The sequence below is a fragment of the Tiliqua scincoides genome, chromosome 8 (genome assembly GCF_035046505.1).
Source record: "Tiliqua scincoides isolate rTilSci1 chromosome 8, rTilSci1.hap2, whole genome shotgun sequence".
Lineage (NCBI taxonomy): Eukaryota > Metazoa > Chordata > Lepidosauria > Squamata > Scincidae > Tiliqua > Tiliqua scincoides.
Genome location: NC_089828.1, coordinates 45,082,994 through 45,106,963, shown reverse-complemented (window position 1 = coordinate 45,106,963; position 23,970 = coordinate 45,082,994). Strand labels below are relative to the sequence as shown.

At 46.2% G+C, this 23,970-nt stretch overlaps 1 protein-coding gene and 1 pseudogene across 2 annotated transcripts in view; one reads left to right on the top strand and one right to left on the bottom strand.

Annotated features, from left to right (window-relative positions):
* The window catches only part of ABR (ABR activator of RhoGEF and GTPase), a 138,338-nt gene that overhangs the window by 47,748 nt on the left and 66,620 nt on the right, over positions 1-23,970 (top strand). Inside the window, exons 2-3 of one of the 2 annotated variants that reach the window (XM_066634796.1) lie at positions 552-754; positions 19,097-19,201. In XM_066634796.1, the coding sequence (XP_066490893.1) occupies positions 629-754; positions 19,097-19,201 (231 nt within the window). In that variant the 5' untranslated portion in view covers positions 552-628. Of the gene's footprint in view, positions 1-551; positions 755-12,286; positions 12,891-19,096; positions 19,202-23,970 lie in introns of those variants that run through there. The other variant, XM_066634795.1, reaches the window with a different exon arrangement.
* On the bottom strand, positions 23,457-23,576 carry LOC136659870 (5S ribosomal RNA; annotated as a pseudogene).

Here is a 23,970-nt window from a genome sequence, read left to right as displayed (position 1 = left end):
GGGTTGTAGTTACATGTTTGAATGTGATCTCTCTCCGAAAGTCCTTTTTATTTACAAAGCATGTTGGAGAGAAGAATTCTAACCCAACTTTACCCTGGTCTTGGGAAGGAGGGTTTTTTTTGTTTTTTTTAAAGAAGGGTGAGAACATGAAAACAGAGAATCAAAAAAATAATCCACTTCCCTCCCAGTGTTCTGCCCTCACATGCAAGGACAGAGCATGGCAAGGAGGTAAGGAGCTTCCCCCTTTTTTGGAGGAGTGTGTGCCCCTGGCAATGGTGGCAGCAGTGAGTAAAGGGAATTACTCTGCATTGGGCAGTGAATCTGGTTGAGCTGCCCTGGTTCCGCCTGTCAAAGCTTATACAAGAGCAGGTATGTTAGACTTCACAAGACAACCTTTGTGTGTATGTGATTCACAGCTGGGGGCGCGAAAAAAGGAACTTTGTCGTATTTGCTCCTATGATGGCCCAAGACCAGTTGCACCTGATCAGGTGCTACGCATCCCTTCAAATGCTGTTGACCAACTGACCGGCCTCTCTGCTTCCTCTTGACAGATTTCAATTATGGAACAGAGGAATACGATGCCGAGGGCAATGAGGAACCCAAAGTTCCACCTGGCAGCTCGGAGACAATGCCTTACATTGATGAATCGCCCACCATGTCCCCCCAGCTCAGCGCTCGTGGCCAAGAGAGCAGCGGTGGCGGTGACGGCACTGACAGCGTCTTGCCCACGCCTACGGATGGCCTGGGCACCATGGTAAGTAGTGGCAGCCCCACAAGGTATTTCATTTTTAAGAATTGCAAACATATTGCTACTGTCTAGCTCAGGGGTGCTCAATAGGTGGATCGTGATCTACCGGTAGATCGCAAGGCAAAATGAGTAGATCGCGGAGTGCCGACCCCCCCTTCAGGTGCCTCTGGGAGGAAACGCCAGGAGTAAGGTCCATTGTACTCAATGGGGCTTACTCCCAGGTAAGTGTGGCTAGGATTGCAGCCAAACAGCCTAATCCTAGGCATGTCTACTCAGGAGTAAGTCCTGTTATACTCAGTGGGGCTCAAGGTACACCAACATACATTGTATACATAAATGTTATATGTTATGATGGTGCAAACATTGTAAAAAAAACTCTGGTAGATCTCCGGGCCTTGCTGGGTTTCAAAGTAGCTCTCGAGCCAAAAAAGTGTGAGCACCCCTGGTCTAGCTCTTTCGAGTATTCAGAGTACTTCATATACGTTATACATCTCTATCATTTCTGCTCCATTTTGTAAGACCTAGCGCCTGTATAGTGCTTTCAGAGTACAGGTGGGCAAACTTTCCGGCATGCCTGATCCCCTTAGTTTTTGACTAGAACTCTGAGGTCTAGCAACTGATCTCAGATGCAAAGTAGCAGCTCTGGGAGGTGGACATATACTTAGTATTAAGACACAGCATGCTTCTGAGGAATTTTTCACAGACAAATCCCCTACTGGCTTTCCCTCCAGGCTTTATTTCAGCAGCCTAGTTGAGGACTGCAACGTATTCTTGTTGCAGATGCTGCAGTTAAACAATTAGGAGTCAGAAACCCTTGCTGATTGACTACACATCATCAGGATATCTACCAGTAGATCATGACCTATTTTCTGCTTAGCCAGGGCTGGCCCATTCATGAGACTGGCTGAGGTGGTTGCCTCAGGCAGCAGACTGTCTGCCACTTGCACCTGCTTCTTCTCCTCTTCCCACCCATTTGATTGGAAAAGGAAGAGGGGGTCAAAGTTGAAAAGGAAGTGCGGAGGAGAGTGTTTAGCCAGATCATCTGTTTTGTTTCCCTCTTCCTTTTTAGATCCAGGAGATACTGTGGTTGCTGACCACTCTCCTGTCCTCCACACTCCCTCTTCTGTTTTGTTCCCCTCATCCTTTTCCAATCCAGGGAATGGAAGGAGCAGAAGGTGCGCATCACCAGATGAACTGGGTGATGTGCTTTGGCACACTGCCTTAGGTGCTGGAAGGTATTGGGTCAGCTCTGTGCCTGTATCCCTGTGTTCTTGACACCTGATCTCAGTGAATAGGTTATCTTCTCTACAGTTGGTAAGTTTCCTTTTCTGTTGTTGAACTAAGGTGGTGGTGGGCAGTTGCATACGTGGGGGGGCATCACAGGGATGCTGTGACCCTGGGCAGCACTTCCCTGCCATGGCAATCTAGTTGCCCTGGGCCTCCCCCCTCCCCCCACTTGCAGCCAAGCCGCTCCGACCTAGGCTGCCTGGTTCTTCAAGAAGTCTCTCTTGTCTGCCCCCGCAGTCATTGTCAGTATGGTCTTCTGAAGTAGGCAGCCTAGCCCAGAGAGTTCCAGAAGTAATTGCAGTGATTTCATTAAGTCACTGCAATTATTTCTGGTGTGGAGGGGGCGGGGCGGAGGGGGCAGCAGGACGATCGGTGTGCATTGGGGCGGCCCAGCTATGCTGGTGTTGGTGGAGAACTGTTTTTACTGTCTTGCATCTGATGAAGTGGACTGTCATGCACAAATGTATAAGCCGATATAAATCTGTCAGTCTTCAGCTACAAGCTGTACACTGGGTTGCTGCAACAGGCCTACAAGGCTACACCACTGAATACTTTTCCTGATGAAATCTGAGCATGGCTGAAGTTGAAACTTTGTGAAGGAAGGCCTGAGAATCTTGGGTTTGGAGGCATTTGAATGCATGAAGTGTCTCTGTTACAGAGACAGAGTTTCCGTATTGCACTCAAAGTGCTTTTGATCCCCTTACCTGCTGTTTTGTGTACATATGAGAGACTGAAATGTGGCTTTAAATTTGCTTGTGTCATATGGTTATCATATTGATTGATGCCCTTGCAGGGAGGTGCATTCACAACTGCATTTCAACAGTTTTGTGCCATTTTTTGATCTGAACTGCATGCACTTTCATGCGCTCAGTTTTGGAATATAGAAAATGTTTCCCATATGCTTGAGTGAAAAACGGTCTTTTTGTGTTTATGCTAAGTTGGCTACATTCATAAGCTGTATCTGAATTTTTGAGACAGGCTTGTAAGTCCTTTTGATTACGCTGGCAATCTTTCTAAGAGATTGCAAAGAGGCTGCTAGCAGCTGGAAGCACAGATCATGCTTTTAATGTGAAATGTTTCTGTCTTACCAAATGTAACAACCAACGCTGTCATTTAAAAAAAAAATGCTAACTGGCACCTTGGTTTTTTTCATGCTCACAGTCATGTTGCTGGAATCCTTTGTATATCTGTATCCTTCTCCTTCTCACCTTCGTCCTTACCTCTAAACCAGAAGCACTTTTCATTTCTTGGGTGCCAGCACTGGAGCAGCATCTGTCAAATCCATGCCCCCTTCCTGGACCCGATTCCCTGACCTGGTCCCACGCAGACTTTTGCCAGTGATTTAGCTGACACAGATCAGAGTAGGCCTGACTGGGCCTCGGAGGCTTATCCCTGGGTAAAGGAACATTTGTTCCCTTTCAAAGAGGAGATCTCCATGACTACTTCCCCAGGCAAGATGCAGCGCAAGCCATTTTGGCATAGCTGCATAGGCATGGGGGGGAGATAGGCTTGGGCCCCAAGTATAGAGTTGCAAACTGTGTGCCTGATTATTGACCCATTTATTTTGGACTGGTTACCACATGTTGTGTTTAGAGCAGTGCTTCCCAATCTTTGGCATCCCGCGACGCCTCCCCCCCCCCTCCGGTGTGCTGCAAATGCAGTGTGTGGCTCCTGGAAATGACATCATTGCCAACTATGTTCAGATTCAGAGACTGTGTGGGATGCTACAGGCAGAGGTATGATGCTCAGGGAGGGCTGAAGGGCCTTTCCCAGTGTGCAAAAATTGCATGCAGGAGCACAGCTGCTCAGCATGCTGGGCTGAGCCTCCCACCGTTGTTTGTAGTGTTCCGTGTGGTTTTGTTGCCGGCCAGCTGGCGGCCCAAAACATCCCACGCAGTGCCTTGTGGTACCCCAGAGTGTTGCAATGTACAGTTAGGGAACCTCTGGTTTAGACTGTTGATTCAAGTTCAAGCAGAGCCAGCTGCCATGAGACATGGGGCACCCACCCCCATTTTCCTGCATTGCTTCTTCCCCTCCCATTCCGAGGACTGGAAAAGGAAGAGGGGGAATGGGATAGAAAAGAAGTTGGAGGAGAGGAGAGTGATGGGCTAGTGTCACGCTCTAGTCCACCAGTCCTCTCCTTCCACACTGCCTCTTCCACTCTGTCCTTCTCTTAACATAAGAACATAAGAACAGCCCCACTGGATCAGGCCATAGGCCCATCTAGTCCAGCTTCCTGTATCTCACAGCGGCCCACCAAATGCCCCAGGGAGCACACCAGATAACAAGAGACCTCATCCTGGTGCTCTCCCCTACATCTGGCATTCTGACTTAACCCATTCCTAAAATCAGGAGGTTGCGCATACACATCATGGCTTGTACCCCATAATGGATTTTTCCTCCAGAAACTCGTCCAATCCCCTTTTAAAGGCGTCTAGGCTAGACGCCAGCACCACATCCTGTGGCAAGGAGTTCCACAGACCGACCACGCGCTGAGTAAAGAAATATTTTCTTTTGTCTGTCCTAACCCGCCCAACACTCAATTTTAGTGGATGTCCCCTGGTTCTGGTATTACGTGAGAGTGTAAAGAGCATCTCCCTATCCACTCTGTCCATCCCCTGCATAATTTTGTATGTCTCAATCATGTCCCCCCTCAAGCGTCTCTTTTCTAGGCTGAAGAGGCCCAAACGCCGTAGCCTTTCCTCATAAGGAAGGTGCCCCAGCCCCGTAATCATCTTAGTTGCTCTCTTTTGCACCTTTTCCATTTCCACTATGTCTTTTTTGAGATGCGGCGACCAGAACTGGACACAATACTCCAGGTGTGGCCTTACCATAGATTTGTACAACGGCATTATAATACTAACCGTTTTGTTCTCAATACCCTTCCTAATGATCCCAAGCATAGAATTGGCCTTCTTCACTGCTGCCGCACATTGGGTCGACACTTTCATCGACCTGTCCACCACCACCCCAAGATCTCTCTCCTGATCTGTCACAGACAGCTCAGAACCCATCAGCCTATATCTAAAGTTTTGATTTTTTGCCCCAATGTGCATGACTTTACACTTACTGACATTGAAGCGCATCTGCCATTTTGCTGCCCATTCTGCCAGTCTGGAGAGATCCTTCTGGAGCTCCTCACAATCACTTCTGATCTTTACCACTCGGAAAAGTTTGGTGTCATCTGCAAACTTAGCCACTTCACTGCTCAACCCTGTCTCCAGGTCATTTATGAAGAGGTTGAAAAGCACCGGTCCCAGGACAGATCCTTGGGGCACACCGCTTTTCACCTCTCTCCACTGTGAAAATTGCCCATTGACACCCACTCTCTGCTTCCTGGCCTCCAACCAGTTCTCAATCCACGAGAGGACCTGTCCTCTAATTCCCTGACTGTGGAGTTTTTTCAGTAGCCTTTGGTGAGGGACCGTGTCAAACGCCTTCTGAAAGTCCAGATATATAATGTCCACGGGTTCTCCCGCATCCACATGCCTGTTGACCTTTTCAAAGAATTCTATAAGGTTTGTGAGGCAAGACTTACCCTTACAGAAGCCATGCTGACTCTCCCTCAGCAAGGCCTGTTCGTCTATGTGTTTTGAGATCCTACCTTTGATGAGGCATTCCACCATCTTACCCGGTATGGATGTTAGGCTGACCGGCCTATAGTTTCCCGGGTCCCCCCTCTTTCCCTTTTTAAAAATAGGCGTGACATTTGCTATCCTCCAATCTTCTGGCACCGTGGCCATTTTTCTCTCTTCCTCTTCTCTCTTCCTTTTCCATTCCAGGGAGTGAGAGGAGCAGAGGCTGTAGATCACTAAGTAAGATGGGGCGGGGGGGGGGGAAACTTGGCACATCAAGTCAAGCACCAGGATGCCTGGGTTGGCCCGGGGTTCAAGGTGACTAAGAAGTTTTAACTATGAGTTCAGATTTGGTTCACTGGGAGGGGGGAAAAAACTTTGGGTCCGTGTTCAGGTCCAGATTTGGTTTGACTCCCTCCTTAAAAATATAAAGGTGATTTTTGGCTTGAGTCAGACCATTGGTCCATCTAGCTTACCTGTCCTCCAGCTTTCAGAGGTTTGCCAAGAACTTGGGAGCAGAGAGGTATTTTTCAGCCAAGCTACCCGAGCTCCTTTTTGACTTTATTTGCAAGGGATCAAATCTGCGGTTTAGTGCATGCAAATTCTGCTGCTGAGCTGTGGGGCTCTCCTTGTGAGCTGTGGGACTGCTCCCTTGTGAAGCAGAGCTTTATTCGGGGGGGGGGGGGACGCTTTAGCAGGGAGAAAACACCCCTAAGAGTTTGATCAGGGCAGGGTGTTTAAATGGAATAGGACCCTTCCATTTGTGAATATTCTTTCCCATGCCCATGGATCTGAGCTGCTTGTCCCATCTAGTGGCCTAGATATGGCATCACAGGTTTAATACCTCCTGGTAGAAAAATAGCTGTCTCCCCAACATGTTTCTCCTGAATCCCGTTTAAAAATAAACGGTTCACACAGTAGTAACTATCATTTGTGTAACGCGTTTAAACTACTCGAAGTCCTACATTTACAATTATCTTTGTAATCCTGAGGACAGTTCTGCAAGGTAGACCATTGCACAGATGTGACTTGCGTGTAGGGAAAAACAATATGTACGCCTTCCATGTGACAAAACAGTATTTATCTGTTTTTCTGGAATTTGGACATTAAATTTAGAATTCGAATCTGCATACATTTTAATTTCTTCAGAATCTGAGGAGTCAGAAAAATTTGTGAGGACTTCCCTTGTCCTTGCCTTTCCCTGTGACTAGCAGAAAAATTATGCAAAGTGCAATAAATCATGCATGTTTGTCCTAGCTGTGTAGCACACAACTTGCAGAATTTGGTTTTTCTGGTTGTGAAATTTGATTTGCCTTGGTGCAGAAGCTTAACTAATTTGTTTTTCACAGCTCTGTTGCTTATTTGTTCTGTGGATGTTGAATCTGTAGGAAATTAATGAGGGTTCGGGGAGATCTTGGCTTTGCCCTTGTAAATGTGTGGATAATGTTTGGTTTCCTGTCACCTGTTGCTCAGGTTCTTCTCCAGTAGTTGAGCTCAGCAATTTATAATAAATTCAGCTCAGCAATTTATGAATTCTCATGGCACAGTGACCTCTGTGGTCTTCTCTATGGTTTTTGCCTCTTGGGGTGTCACTTCCAGCTTCCAGGAGACTCTTTTGGGTTCTGCGGCTTTGATTCTAGGGCAACTATCTGTGATTATGAATTTCTACCCCTCTTTGCAACTTGGGAAACTTCTTTAGAAATAGAGAGAAGACTGAGAAGGATTATGGGAGACCACAGTTTTTAAAGCAGCATACAACCATTGGGTGGTTTCCATTTCCCCCTCATGCTGCTAGAAACCTTTTTTTGGTAAGTACTTCCACTCTACTAACATGTTGGCTAGCACAGTATGTCTTAAACTGTGGTCCAGCGGCATGCTGTGTGCTACAAGAAATAAAGGCGAACTCCAGTGGAGCCCCAAGGCATATACAGAAAAAGCAGCCTCTGAGGAAGCTAATGCCACTTTCAGACAGTACCCCCTCTTTCTTCCCCCAGATGCTTGCCGAGACTTATGAAAGTTCTGTTACTCTCCACCAGTTTTAGCATCTGTGTTATGGTAGGGCACATGGCAAAGACAACTTGGTACGGTGACGTTTGTCCTCCAAGTGTTTTACTTACTAGTCTGTGCTTTTTCTTTCATTTTGTGCATTGCATTGTGGGGTAACAATGTTCAGACAGTGTGTGTTTAAAAATAAAAGCCGTTCCTCTTCCTTTTTCCAAAGACGGATGAGACGAGTTTGAGAGGGGCAGCTGTTGCAACATCACACCCTGTTGAAGGAGAAAGCAATGGAGGCTGACAGTGTCTTGGTTTAGATCAGTGTTTCTCAGTGTTTGTCCTCCACTGTACCACTTCACATGGCCCCCCTATTTGAAGTGCTGCCTAAAGTTGCTGTTGGTGACATCTTTGCCAGTTACTTCTGGGAGACCAGATGCGATGTGACAAACACCAGTAAAAGGTTCAGGGTGGACAGGAGGTCTTTTTTCAGTGTTGTAAAACATGCTTTGGAGTCTCCTACCGCTGTTTGTTGTGTCAAGTTCCAATGGTGGGTGTCCAGGGGTCCCATGAGTACCACTAGACACCATCTCAAGTACCACTGGTAGTACCTGTACCACTGGTTTAGATCTATGCATTCCTTATGTAGGCATTTTGAGAGAGAAGGGTAGGCAGGTTGCAGCTTGTACTAGGGGTTCTAATTCCAATGTAGAATTTGGACCATGTGTACTTTCCATCTTCCAAGTGTGGAATGTAGCAGAAGGCTGTCAAAAGTCAACATTCTTAGAAGCTCAATTTTCTTTCTTTTTTTTAAAGTTTCTAGTCCTTAAGGGGGCACAGATGGAATTGAAAGTGTATCGAGTCCTATGAAGCCAGAAAGGTTGCTGAACTAGATGGTGGGGCATAACTGCTCTGCGTAGCTCTTCGCCCTCTCTCCTTGAGTGCTGGACACGGAATAAGCTGTACCAAATACACGTGTGTAGAAGTTTGAGTTGCGTGCAAAAAGATGTGTGTAGTGTTCCTTGTACAATTATTGAAATTGCAAAGTTCAGCTTTTCATAGCGTGGCATTCCCGTTACCCTGGCATAGATTAATTTTTCAAAATATGTTTTTCTTCTGGAGAGGGTTATGTATGTAGCCTTGGAAATGCCCTGTTGCTCTTGTGTCTCTGGTAACGCCACACAAGCTCTGGGCTCCAGGGTTTAGTGCTGTGGAGTTCCGCCCCTTTTCCCTGGAACCCTTCCAAGAGGATCTCACAGGACCCAGTCCTATCCAACTTTCCTGTACTGATGCAACCACAATACAGCTCCAAGGTAAGGGAACCACTGTTCCCTTACTTCAAGGAGGCCTCCATGACTGCCCCCTGCCACAGGATGCAGTGAGTGCCCCTTTGGCACGGTTGCATCGGTGCTGGAACATTTGGTAGGAGTGGACTCTCAGTGACTTCTTGCTGAAATCTGGGCAAATTAAGATGGCAGGTGAGGGGGGCACCAGCATACAATTTTGGTAAGGTTTGTGAGAAGAGCATGCCCCCCCCCCCCAAATCCCCCACTTTTGCCAAGACAGCCCTCATAGCTGAGCGGATTTGCAAGTCTTAAAACCCTCAATCCTCCTTGGTTGCCCTTTGGATTTTCTTAGCAGGCGGTTTGTGCATTTAACTCCTTCCACACTGACCTTCCTGGGTGGGTGGAAGCTATGGTGAGCTTGAGGCCATCTGAGCCAAGCAGAACTGTCTGCTCAACCTCTCCAGTTAAGGCAGAAACCATGGCTTTGGCCACTTCAGAGTTGTTTGAGAGGAGGCAAAAATATACACTTAAAAATAATTGAAAAATACAATAATTCATCTTTCTCCTCTGCTGATGCTGTGATTGTATAACCCTGTTCCCTAAGTCCCTGTGCTGCTAGTTCCTTTTCCTACTTTGCATTGGCTTTAAGGTTTTAATCATTATTATTTATTTTATTACAAGATCTCCAACATTCTGCCCTGACTGTGTCTCCTTCATCTCTGCATGTATTCCTTTTTGCCTCCTTTGCTTCATGCCAGCGCATCTCCTTGTTGGCTCCCTTTGCTGCCCTCTTCCTGCCCCCTTTTCCCACTTGCAACATCTTTCCCACTTGTAACATGAATGGAAAATTAATGTAGCGCAGTCGCTCATTCAAACCAGCCTATGAACTCAGTAGTTGGCCTTTGGTAAGCTGCTGCTATCTCAGCCTTATCCCCCAAATCTGCAATATGGACGTGATACTACTTGCAGAGGTGTCTTGTAAGAATTATTGGGGAAAAAATGTATATTACTGTATGTAAAATACTGTGAATGTTGGAAAAGCACGATATAAGTACTAAGTAGTGATATCATTGGCAAGAGATGATGTTGTGAAATGGCTACCAGTGATTCCCAAATTGTGTGCTGCGATGCCCTTAGGCATTGTGGCAGACTCACAGGGGCGCCGCAGGATGTCCCCAACAACCTGTCTCTCCTGTACACCACCATCTTGGCTGGCCCGAGGTCTCACGCTATTTCCACGTATCTCCCACGTATTTGGGGGAGTGCTGCCTGCTGGCGCCACTGTGACAGGGTGCCATGACCCCCGCATGTTAGGGAACAACTGGGCTAAAGCATGGGACTAGTACAAGGAACAGGAAGGCTTTGGTTCAAATCCCCCTCAGTTCTAAAGTTCGCGTGGGTGACCTGGCGCAGTTACCATCTCTCAACCTAATCTACCTTGCTGTGTGGCTGAGAGGATAAAAATTACAAGGGGAGAACCATGTACATGGCCTTTTCTCCCTGGAGGAAGGATGGGGGAAAATGTCATAATTAAATAATCCTTGCCCTCTTTCTTCCTTCCTTCTGCCATCCCCTTTAGTGTCTGATCTTTATTTAAGATATTATTATTATTATTTAATTCTCTGCCATTTTTCTTAACACAGGCAGCACAAGGCAGCTCACAAAAACTTGAAAAACAGTAAAAGTTAAAAAAAAATTCACAATAAAGATAAACGAAAGCAAGTAGCCTCCCCCTTGCTAAATAAATCCAGACCATCAATGAACAAAAACGTATCTTTTCTGTACAGTACAGCACCTGCTTCTTCACTGCCACCAAGCACGCCCACCTAATCCAACCCATTTTTAGTCTGATTGGCCCCCAATTCCAGCCTTGTCCTAATGTAGATTATAATCGGCCAGCAGCAAAACATCAAGTTTCTAACCCATATGACTGCATGTGTATACATGCTTGTCAATGTCTGTAGCAGTTCCTGAAGAGAGCTGGGTGTGTGTGTTTGCACAGGATTTCAATAGTCAAAGGCCAGGTCTTTGGAACCCTGCAGAACTCAACACACACACCACACAGGGAATTGAATGAGTGAGACAAAATGGTAAAAAGTCATTGTAAATTATGCAAAATGAGGTAGAAATCACTCTGGCTGAATGTGCATAATACATTGCAGAATTCAGCTTTTCTTAGTGTAGAATTAGTGTTTTTCTTAGTGCACAGTGTATGTAAGTCTACGGTGGTGCATTGCAATGGGTTTCTGTTGTCCTTAACACAACACATTAGTTGTGTAGGGTAGTGCATATGTCTGTTCTTCTCTTCCTCACTGAAATGGAATTACGGGGCAGCCCTTCCCATCCTCTCTCCCTCCCCCTGAGTATAGTAAAGGAGAGGGGGAAAATGAAAAGAGCTCTATATGCAAATATTGTGGTTTTGTGGTTTCTCTTTCTGTTGTAGGTGAGAATAGTATTTTGTGTGTGTGGAATAGATGTTTGCGACTGCCATTTGTACTCTGACGCCCTTCTAGGGAGCCCCTGGTGGGAATCTGTCATACTGGTATTTTTTATGAGTGACCCTCATCTAGTTCTCAGCTGTTGTGTTCCAAGATTGTTGTGAGCAATTTTTGTCGTGTTTGGTCTTAGAAAAAAAGACAATTTTTCAAAAAATCAGCCTCCCTCTCAAGTTCTTATGCAGGTATTGTTAAGAATAATATTATTAAGAATTAAGAATATTAAGAGTATCAGATACAACTCTTCCCTGAGCCTGAAAAAGATTTCTGTATAACTCAAAAACTTGTGTATTCTTTTGTACATCTGAAAAATGTTTTGATTTCTCTTCTGTGCCAATCCCAAAATTTTAGGTGCCTACAGATGGATTTAAAAAGTGTTGCTAATTTTCAGACAGAAGCAGTAAGATATACTTTCTGAACTAGAAGACATATTTGTTTACCTTCCAAAAGCTTCACTGAATATCCAGCTGTGTTCTGAAGTGCCCAATGTGCTGTACAGTAGTCTTTACAACAGCACGGCAAGCCAAACCAGTCTTAATCCCATATTACAGATGGAACCGTGAGCATACTCTGTCTTGCCTAACAAGTTTGTTGCCAAATTTGAGTAAGGAACCTTCTGGCTTACAAGTGGTTCTGCTATTGAAACCCAGTGCTTGCTCAGCCTGAGTTCGTGTCACGAAAGAGAATTTTACCTACTTTTGTGTCTCCTGCACTGCGGTTGGCAATTGTGTCCGGTTACTCTACATGCTACCTTAGCTGCTGCTGTTAGTTTTGGACCCAGCCCCCCTTCCTCTTCCCTTTCAGCCGTCCAGCGGAGCCTGTTTTTTTTTTCTTTTTTCATCTGGCAGACCGCTTCCTCCTCCTCCTCTTCCCTCCCCCTCTCCGCCCTTCCTTACCACGAAGCAGCCGCGCTTCCTCAAAGGGGACCCCTCCAAGTTCTCCAGCTCTCCTGCCAGAGCAGCCTTTGCCATAAGGACCTTGAGGGTCGCCCCACCTACTAAGGCGAGGCCGGCACTTCCTGTCTGCAAGGAGCAGGCAGGTGGGCAGGGCAGAGCCAAGCTAGATTAGACACCCAGTGAGCCAAAGAAGCAAGAGCTGGGCACAGCGACGACGGGCACCAGGAAAGGGTTAAACTAAGTCAGGCAGTTACTGGCTTGGCCTCTCTTTTCCTCTCTCCCACAGGAGTTTGGTTTCTTGGCTTTGAAATTTTTTTTTTTTTTTGCTACTGGTGGGAAAGTGTCTTTTCTGTCACAGACCAGGGTGCTTAGCAATGGCTGCTTTCCTTGAAAGGCAGTGCCAGGCTCCCAAGGCTGTGCCAGGCCCGGCTGCCCCCTTGCTCTAGGGGCCCTCTCTCGAAAACACACCCGGCTGGGGCCTCTGACGGGCCATGCGAGAGGAAGAGGAAGCTATCCGTTATCTTGATAAGGTCTTGGAAGATGAAGATGACGAAGCACTCAGCACCCCTACAGTCCTGGGATTGGGGTCCAGTTTTCCAGCCTTGGAGAAGGTGGGCCCAAGGAGGGGATGCTTTCCAGGGGGTGGTGGCCATCCGGTTTGTGAACTGGACAAGCTGGCTTTGAAAGCGGGGTACTTGGCAATAATCAGAAAGAAGGGTACTGGGGCTCACAGCCTCCCCTGGGATTCTCTTCCTATTTAACAGCACAGCTTATGGAAGTGGACTCTGGCTGCAAGTGCAAATGTTGGTTTGGTCTGCCTCTGGTGTGCCAGAGGCAGGTGTTGGTCCCGCTCTGATGTCGGCACCACTGAAGGACAGTTGGCTTAGGAGTTTCCGGGAGGTGTAAAAATGACAAGGACCCAACGGACTCTCTGTGGTCAGAGGATCTATGCGGGGGTGGGTGGTGGAGAGGCTGAACTGTTTCTTGCAGCTCGTGATCAAGGCTTCTGCTCTTAATTCACCCCCTTGCTCTGTTCCCTGAGGTGGAGGGATTACTGCTCTTTGGCCTATGCTTAATAAGTGCTGGGGGTGGGGGTGACGGGGGGTGTTTCACAACTGCTTGTCTCAGATCCCCATCCCAGTTCCAGATATGTGTGGCTGCAGTTCTTTGGTAGGGAAGGAAAGGCACTCTGTGTAGTCACAGGGGAAGTGTTAGGACTCAATACTTATTATTATACATCCTGAGACCAGATTCTTAGTTAGAATGCAGCAGTCTTCTTATTCAACAGTTCCAAGGATTCTGTGGCAATAGGCTGTCTGAACAAGGCAGTCTCATCCTCCCTCCCCCCCATCCAGTTGGTTCTGAGATTGTGTTGTATGGAGGGAGAAGTGGGGGCTCAGCACTGCCCATGTCTCCCACTCTGGAGTAAAAAAAAGATGCCTGTGGGGCAGGAGGGCAGAAGTCACTGAGCTTTCTGTTTGTTTGGATTGGGAAGGAGGGAGGGTATTCCTGCCTTGTGCCTGTTCTGGCCTAACCGTGTCAAGTGGGATTACTCAGAGAGCTGGGAGGGGGAAGCCTGCTTGAAAACAGGCAAACCACTGTTCTGGCTTCTTACCAATTATGGCCTGGAAATTGTTGTTCTGGTCCATAATCTGAGGGCTCAGTTTGATTCATCCTCTTCTCAAATCTGAGTTCAGCTCCAAATCTTCAGACCTTGAATGTACTGAGGTAATGATTGTACCTCTGAACATGTGCAGAGGGCATTCGTTTGCATGCTGGATAATTACAGACCCCTCCCACCCCTTTAGAGGGCTTGGCTTGAGGAATGTTTTGATGCCTGGTATACAAATTAAGGCTTGAAATATTCCTTTTCTCCCCCCCCCCCCCCGTCTTGGGAACGAAGCTAGGCTGGGACTGTACCCTATTCTGAAGCAGCTGGAGACCTGCTTTGTTCTTTCCCTGTGGAAAAAAAACAACTCTCCCAGTGGGTGTGCCAGGCCCAGGCTGGCAGACATGGTGTGGGCACGTCCCTGAGGCCGAGTGGTTGGCTGGGAAAAGGGTTGGATCCACGGGATGCCTGAGGCATGATGTGGGAGTCATTCAGGGGGTTGGCTCGAATCAGAAAGTGGGTCAGGCCTCAGCAGGTCCCTGAGTGGAAGCTCTTCAAGAAGCTGTGATTGCATGACGCTTTGGGGAAAAACCTCAGCAGAGAACAGATGGGTGCAGTATCTCAAGGAACTTGCGGACTAAACTTAGAGGGTGGGGAAGAAAGGGCGACCACAGTGGTGACAGGGGGCAAATGTGTGAGCATATGGTTAGGCTTCATTTGGGTTGGGGAGGGTGGATTAAGGACTGTAAACCAGAGGGAGGGAGGGAGAGAGAGAGAGCATAATGTAGGTGTTCAGAGAGGAAGAGAGCCGAACAAGACAGTGCCACAAGAATCTATCTTGTATCCCATGCTAATTCTTGAAACCATCATCTGGGGTCATCTGAGGATTTAGAGTTTTGGAGTGGTACCTGGAGGTGGTTGGGAACTGGTTGTGGGTTAACAAGCTAACTTAAATAACTTGAGACATACAAAATTATGCAGGGGATGGACAGAGTGGATAGGGAGATGCTCTTTACACTCTCACATAATACCAGAACCAGGGGACATCCACTAAAATTGAGTGTTGGGCGGGTTAGGACAGACAAAAGAAAATATTTCTTTACTCAGCGCGTGGTCAGTCTGTGGAACTCCTTGCCACAGGATGTGGTGCTGGCGTCTAGCCTAGACGCCTTTAAAAGGGGATTGGACGAGTTTCTGGAGGAAAAATCCATTATGGGGTACAAGCCATGATGTGTATGCGCAACCTCCTGATTTTAGGAATGGGTTAAGTCAGAATGCCAGATGTAGGGGAGAGCACCAGGACGAGGTCTCTTGTTATCTGGTGTGCTCCCTGGGGCATTTGGTGGGCCGCTGTGAGATACAGGAAGCTGGACTAGATGGGCCTATGGCCTGATCCAGTGGGGCTGTTCTTATGTTCTTATGTTCTTATGTTCTTAAATCCAGACAAAACAGCAGTCGTCTTGTTCTGAATAGGGTTGCTCTCCCTCTGTAGGAACAGGTGTGCAGCTTGGGGCTTCTCTTGGATTTGCAGCTGCTTCGGGTCTCCAGGTGGTGGCTGTGGCCAGGGGCCTTTTGCCCAGCTTTGGCTGGTTCCTCTGCTGCGGCCGTGCCTGAGTTGGTCGGACTTGGCCACAGTGGTCCATGCCTTGGTTACACGTGCTCTAAATGTTCTGGACATGTAATGTACTCTACATGGGGCTGCCTTTGAAGACAGTCTGGAGTCTGCAATTAGTGCAGAATGTGGCAGCCCGTGTGGTTACTGGGACTTGGCAGTTTGATTCTGTCAGACTTCTGCTCCAGTAGTTGTACTGGTTCCAGTTCATTTTGGGCCTAATTCAAGGCTCCGGCTATAACCCTTTACAGCTGAGGATCAGGTTAGTTGGAAGGCCACCTCTTCCCAAACATGCTGGCTCACACCCTGAGATAATCAGAGAGGACCCTTCTGCATTCTTCGCTACTGTTGGAAGTCAGGGGATGGTGGCAAGGAGTAGGGTCTTCCCTGAGGTGGCACCACAGTTATGGAACTTTCTCCCTTGCAATTTAAGAACCTCCCTCAAGATGTTCCAGTGGGGAGTAAAACCTTTTTTTTATTTTGGTTGATATTTGACTTATAATTGGTTGTGTCTGTTGTCTTGTGTGCTCCCTGAAGTATTTGGTGGGCCACTGTTAGATACAGGAAGCTGGACTAGATGGGCCTTTGGCCTGATCCATTGAGGTTCTTCTTACGTTCTTAATTAGGTGGGTCTATTATGATTGAGTGTTCTGTAGTTTTTACCAAACTTGTTGCCATATGCATGTGACCTTTTATGAACGTTTTACTGCTGCTTTTGTTTACTTTTATTGTTTTTTGTACTTTTTGCTATTTTGTTGCAGCTCTATTGTGTTTTTGCTACTTTTGATGGTTTTGTTGTTGTTTACTGTTGTTAATATGTGTTGAAGCAGGAGTTGACAGCCCACAGGCTAGATCTGGCCTGCCACCCAAAGTCATCTGGTCTCCCACTCAGTTTGCCACATGCTGGACAGGGAACATCCCATGAGCCTGGGCAGGCAGCTCTGCTGTCCCTTGACTGGAGTGCAGCAAATTGGGCTTCACCTCCCAAGTTGAGCTCTGTACAGCCACTTCCTGGAGCTCTGCAACCCAGAAGTTCAGTGATGACATCATCACTACACATCCGACACCTTTGCCCTAAAAAATTGCTAACCTTTCTGTCAGAGGCTGTTTTGGTGTTTGTTTTTCTATTGCTTTATGATGAAGTGTGTGTTTATGTATCTTGTTAGCCACCTTGGATGCCCGCAGAATGGTGGAAGGCAGGGGGTATAAATACACTCAGTAAATAAGGGGCACCAAGGGAGAAAGATTAGAACCGTTTCGGGAAGCAGGAGGCACTTAGATGGGTGATGGAGATAGTGAAGTGAAAGGCACAGGTAGCAGGGCTACCCTAAGACCTCCCAGCATCAGAGGCATCAAGTGCTGCGCTTTCTTGCTGCAGGTGTGCTCTTCCTGCAGCTCCCCAGATTCGAAAGGGAAACAGAGCAGACTGTTTTACCCACCACTTTCCTCTTCTCAGCACATCCTCTTTCACTCTACTCCCGCTTTTCCTTTTCAAAGTCATGGAGGGGGAGAAGCAGCAGAGCTGGGTGGGCAGACAGGCAGGTGCCCCCATCAGTCCACTGCCTGAGGTGACAGCCTCAACTGGCCAGCTGTGAGGAACCGAGACAGGCTGAGAAATGAAGGCAGTGAATGGGGGAGGGGAATGAGAGCTTTCACAAAGAAAGAGGCTGTGCAGGATTTGAGAGAGAATGAAAAAGTCTCTGGACATAATTGAGGAGCAGACTTCATCAGTACAGTGAGAGGGGGGAATGATCGGCACCAGGGTTGATAGAGAAGAAAATGTTCAGGTTCAGCCAGAAAAGGCAGGCTGGTTGTTGAGAGAGTCAGTCAAAGGTATTTTTTTCTTTGCCCTGATGCAAAGTTGTCTATGGGGGCAGCTTGCACTATTGCTGTGTGTGTGTGTGTGTGCATTTGTGAATGGGAACAGAGTTGCATGTCTTCTATCCATTTAATAGTCACAATGCCTGTTTCTCCCTGTTCGTATTTGACTCATAGGTATATAGTACACCCAATTTGTACCTGCTTTAAAAGCACACCATCTAGCTAAACCCACTTGGCTGATTAGGATTTAAAGATGATTGGGGCCTTTCTTTTTTTTCTTTTTTTAAATTAAGACTATTTATATACTGCTGTTGAATAAAAAGTCATTCCGAAAAGATAGTCATTGCATAGATAAATAGTCCCCTGTCCCCAAAGAGCTCACAATCTTGTCACCAAAGAGCTCACAATCTTTAAAAAAAAAATAATGCAAAAATGATGCCATGCTGGACTGAAGAGGGACAGTTGCTCTTCTCCCACTCAATATATGACAATACCATTTTAAAAGGTGCCTCTTTCCCAGTTAGCACTGGCAGCAAACAAGACGTTTACGAGATATTGCTGATGTAGTGTAAGTTATAGCCAGGCCGGTCATCAACTCAAATTTCACCTCTGCCAAGACTCTTTGGGTGGTCTATTATTATTATTTTTTATTTTTATTAACAGTATTTATATACCGCTATTCAATGAAAAGTTCACAAAGCGGTTTACAGAGAAAAATCAAATAACTAATGTCTCCCTGTCCCAAAAGGGCTCACAATCTAAAAAAAATAGGCTAAGATAAACCACACTCCGGTAACCCATTTTTGCCCAGCTCACAGGTGTACTTGTTTGATCCCTGTTGTGTATATGCAACACAGGCAGAAATGGCTTAATCCCAGTTCCCAATTTTATAATACATGGATGATAAATCCTGGCTGACTTTACAGGGCTATTGTTAAAGTTCTTGGAGAAAATGTATATAAAGAAATCTGAGCGCTTGGAAAAAGTATTAAAGCTGCAATCCAAGTGACATTTACTGGGGAATGAGCCTTGCTGAACACAGTGATGCTTATTTCTGAATGAACACGCATAAGTTTGCTTTGTAAATGGAATTCTTGGCTGTGTGTGGAGTAAATGTATGTCCTCTTTGGAAAGATACTGTCCAGCATTATTGCTGTGGCTGGTTAAGGGGTTCCCAGATTATTTTAGGATTCTTTGCAAGATAATTGCGCAGCACTCTGTTTGTTCTGGGGAATCCAAATACATATCCTTGAGAAATATGATCCTTGAAGAAATGTCCCATCAAGGATCAGAAGTTTTTGGGGGAGGGGGGAATAATATTTTCCTAGAACCTGACATGTGTTTCTTTCATTACATTTGTAGTAGCTCTAGCCCACCTCTTCTCTACCAACTTCCTCTTCCACTCTGCTCTACCTCTTCAAATTCAGGAAGCAAGGAGAGGGGCAGATTGGATCACCCACCTCAGTTGATCTTGTAGACAGGCTAAATAACACTGGGACGGAATAAATAATGTTGGAAGGGGAGAAGGCACAAGCTATGGACCCATTCTTTTTTTTATCCGACCCCTTTTCTCAATTATTGGAATCTTATTATGCTTCCAGAAAATGTCAGCCAAAATACTTTATATGTGATATAAATTGTTGTCCTGTCATTAAGCCACATAATTATTCGTTATGATGCATATTAATGTGTGGTTCCCAGCTTGTAGTGGGATGATAAGTAAGGGTGATAAGTAATAATTTCTAAAAGACATGTTGTACCCCCTCTACTTTTAGGGTGAACATGATGCCAGCAAAAGCCTGGATATGCGGAAGTTGGTACTCAAAGATTTCTTGGCCTGCGAAGAGATGTACATAAACCAACTGGAGGCACTATTGCTGGTGAGTACATAAGAAGAGCCCCACTGAATCAGGCCAAAGTCTCATCTAGTTCAGCTTCCTGAATCTTATAGTAGCTCACCAGATGCCTTGGGAAGCACACAAGATTCCTGTATCCTGTTAGCAATCCCTTGCATCTGGCATTCTGAGGTAGCCTACTTCTAAGACCAGGAGGTTGCATGTACCCATCATAACCTATGATAGACTTTTCTTCCATAAATCTGTCCAATCCTCTTTTAAAGGCATCTAGGCATTAAAGTGCCATCACCATGTCCTGGTGGCAAGGGGTTCCACAGATTAATTACCCGCTGGGCAAAGAAATATTTTCTTTCGTCAGTTCTAACTCTCCTGTCACTCAATTTTAGTGGCTCTCCCAGGTTCTGGTGTTGTATGAGAGGAAAAAGAACATCCCTGTATCCACTCTACCCATTCCCTGCATAATTTTGTACATCTCCCCCTCAGGGCCCTTTTTTCTAGATTGAAGAGCCCCACATGCTGTAGCCTTTTGGGTAACCCAGTGGTAGTGGTGAACCACTCATCTCTTCCTTGTGCATTTTGGCTTGTGGGATGTTGAGAGTTGAGGCAGCAGGTAATAGTGGCTGTAATTTGATTACAGGTGTGTGTTGCTTAACAACCTTCCACTTAGTACTGCTTATACAGTGGTGGTCAAAGCACAACAAAGAGCCTCTTAATGAGGCAGCCAGGTCTCCCTTAGTCTGCAGCAGTTTCTGTTTACACAACAAAGAGGCTCTTAATGCAAGGAAGAGGTAATCTATGTCCAGTAGCCTATGCAACCAGTTAGTGTCTGGCAGGGAGTGTCTGTTTACACATCAAAGACACTAGATTGGGCTGAACGTTCACTTAACGACCTAATTGTATAACAACGGGATCAGAGAACATATCCCCATTATTAAGTGGCGCACACCTGTATTTGGGGGAGGGAGGGGACTGAAGGAAATATGGAAAGGGTTGTCAAAGGGAGAATTGAGCATATCCCAAAATGGGGGGGGGGGATTGTAGAGAGGCATCAAGGAGCAGTGGTGGAGTTACGTATTTAAAAATTGCATTGCAGGATGAGAACAAAGCTCCATCTAGTCCAGCATCCTGGTTCCAACTGCGGCTAGCCAAGTCTTTCTGAGAAACTTACAAGCAGAACACAAAGGTGATGACCTTCGCCTCTTGTGTATCCTCTTCATATGGTCCAGAATGGTACAGTGGCCCTCCTTATCCATGTGTTTTGCACCTGTGGATTTGACTCAGTGAAAGTGCCAACTCCCGTGACTAGAGGGCCTCATGGACCTCCTGGATGCAACCCGAAAGCACTTCTGGTCATGTGTAGGAGATGAGGGCCAACAGCGAATTTGATTAGCCATGGAAATCGGTATCAGTGGGGGACGTGTCCTAGAACGGATCCCCCATTGACACCAAGGGCCCATTGTATACTATTTCTGGGCACAAATGTTCAGTTGTTAGCTTTCAGGGGGGTCGCTGTGGATAGACTTAACACATAAGAATTGCCTTGCTGGATGGAGCCTGAGGTACATCTGAGGTTCAGCATCATTTCTCCACCAGCAGCCAGCCAGGTGCCTGGGAAGTTCCCACAGAGCTGTCCTCAGCATCTCACACTGCCTCAGAATCTGAAGGTTCCGTTTGGCTATCATAGCTAATGACGAGACCAGTGCTTTTTCCAAAAGCCCTTATAACTGGTGGCCATCGCTATAACCTTTGTCACCCACAGGTTCAGCAGACATCCAGATGGCAGTAGCATCTTCTGTGATGTCCTCTTAATTACCTCATCTTGAAAGTGTCGTTAAAAAAAGAAAAAAAAGAAAAAGAAAAGTATAGCTCCTGCTTCCTCTTTCTAGCTTGAAGTCAAAGTCGGAACTAGTCATGCAGCTTGTGTAACACCCTTATGGGATGCAGAGGCAGGACTTGTGCCTCTTTCTGTAGCTTTGTGCAATGGGGAACCTTGTAGAGGTGTGGGCGTATGATAATTCTGGGTATAAACTTCTTAGCAGCTCCCTGAAGTGGGGCTCTGCTTGGGAACTGAGCTTTTGGAAATGGTTTTCGCCTTTGGTCTTTTTGCGAAACAGAATTTTCAGGGATGGTTGGACTTTGGGAGTCCCATTGCTGATGTCTTCCCAGCAGAGACATGCCTTACCCAGTTTATGGGATACAGTCAGGGCTGTGTGTGTACTGTGGTCCTGAATGAATTTAGAAATTCATAGGTCAGTGGTGGCGAACCTATGGCATGCGTGCCAGGCAGGGCACGCAGCGCTGTCACTGTCGGCACGCAGCGCTGAGCCAGGCAGCCTGGGGAGGGGTGCTGAAGCTGTGTGTCCCTTTAAAGGAAATGGAGGCTTTTTTCGAGCCCCATGTGTTGGGAGGGTGGGCTGCTTCCCTCCTCTCCCTTCACCCACTGCCCTCCTCTCCCTTCACCCCCACCTGCCCCACATTTGTTTCCGTTTTCAATTTTGCGCGTTCTGCAAGCTTGGATTGGAGTCTGCACCTGTGCGTGTCTACTCAGAAGTAAGCCCCAGTAGAGTTGATGAGGCTTACTCCCAGGAAAGAGTGGAAGGGATTGCAGCTTTGGAGCCCACTCCTGTGCATATCTACTCAGAAGTAAGCCCCATTAGAGTCAATGAGTCTTACTCCTAGGAAAGAGTGGCTGGGATTGCAGCCTTAGAGCCCACTTCTGTGGGTGGGGCTTTTTAAAAAAATATGTTTTCTTGTTTGAGAAAATGAGCAGTGGCAAGGTCTTGCAGCCACCCCCTCCCTGACAATAGTTCTTTACCCAGCATGTAATTAGTCTGTGGAACTCTTTGCCACAGGAAGCAGTGATGACAACTTGCCTAGATGCCTTGAAGAAGGGATTGGACAAATTTCTAGAGGAAAAGTTCATTAAGGGTTACAAGTACGCGTAATAGTGGGTAAAAGATGTTAATGTATGAGTTGTTTTTTCTAAACTAAAACCTCAATATTCAGATTAAATGGCTGTGTTGGCACTTTGTGATAAAAAATGGGTTTTGGGTTGTAGTTTGGGCACTCGGTCTCTAAAAGGTTAGCCATCACTGTCATAGGTGATTATGGGAAGTTGCCTGCTGAATCAGACCTTTGAACCCTCTGGCTTGGTATTGTCTACATCTACTGGTAGCGGCTCTTTAGGGTTTCGTACAGAGGGTCCTTCCCTAGCCGTAAGTGGTGATGCTGTCAGGGATTGAATTCTGGAACTTTGACATGCAAAGCAGGTTCTTTACTAATAAACTTTGGTCTATCCCCCTAAATTATGGTATGGGGCATGGGGTTCAGCTTTCTTAGAATCTCAGTTTTCTATTTTAGAACATCAAGTTTCTAGTTCTCTTGGCTGCAAGGATGACTTGAAAATTGTTGGCAATTATCTGTGAAAATGCTGGATGTCAGATAGAGAGTTGAATAAGATTTCTAGCAGTCAAGGGAAGAGGCTTCTGTGCCTAGTGTAGCTTTTTGCCCTATCTTATGACTTAATCAGAATTTAACTTTTGTCAGGGGTAATTTCTTACTCTGGCAAACATTCAAAAGATAGTGGATCCGTCCCTTTGCCCATTTAGGATATTATCACTGGCAATGTGATGTATGATCTATCGTACATAAGAGTAGCTCTGATCTGTAGATCTTGCTGACTATCTTACTGAATTCTGTTAACAGTTACCTGGGAGTAAGTCCAACTGAAGTCAATAAGACTTATTTCTGAGTAGACATGCATAGGTCTGTGCTGTGAATGCACACAATGGAGTACAAACATACATTGCAGTACACAGTCATGTGCATCTGTCTGTGTTCATTTCTGTTTGTTTACAGAATGTTTTATGATATTCAGTGTGTGTTGTGTACATACTGATTTCTGTGGTTATATACAATTAAACTTTCTTGGGGTTCGTGTGTAAACAGGTTATCAGTGATTCCTCATTAGGAATTGCACCCCTTCCTGCTTTCCACTGCCACCATCCCAGGCTTGGGATATCAGGCTGAGAAGAACCTATCTGGGAAAGGTTTTCCCTCCCAAGCTTGCACAGAACCTATTAGTGGTTCTTTAAACCCTAGACTCTGTGCTAGGCAGGCAAAGAGTCAAAATGTAGCCAGTTTATTAAAACCCCAAAGAAGAAGGAATTAAACAAAATGAGGAAAGGATAGTAAGCAGGCTGGTGAAAAATACCTGGACTTGGGTGGATGCTGACAGAGGGTTGGTTGGCAACCTTCAGTCTCGAAAGAGTGTGGTATAAGCCTACAGCACCCAGTATTCCCGGGCGGTCTCCCATCCAAGTACTAACCAGGCCTGACCCTGCTTAGCTTCCAAGATCAGATGAGATTGGGCATGTGCAGGGTAACAGTTGCTGTCAACTGCTGTCAAACAGAGGGATTGCATGGCAAAATTGGATGTAATAACACCCAGTAGGTAGGACTACTTAAGAGAAAAACACAGAAAATTTGAACCGGTTATGACACTGGGGAAGTTGGTGTGATGTGAAAAGAGTAAGCAAAATCAAAATTAGTTCCCTAAACATGTCTGTCTAGAAATGCAGTCCCTATTGCTAGGGGTGTCAGACATAAGGCCCATGGGCTGAATGTGGCCCTTGGAAGCAATTTATCCATCTTGCCCTTCCCCCTCCCCCGGTTGTAATTGGGCTCTCCCAGCTTGATAATTGAAAATATGAACAAAATTTCTACTTTTTCCCTTCTGTCATTTGCAGCTAATTCTAAAGGAAAAAATCATTTTTGGGCTATCAGGCCACGTG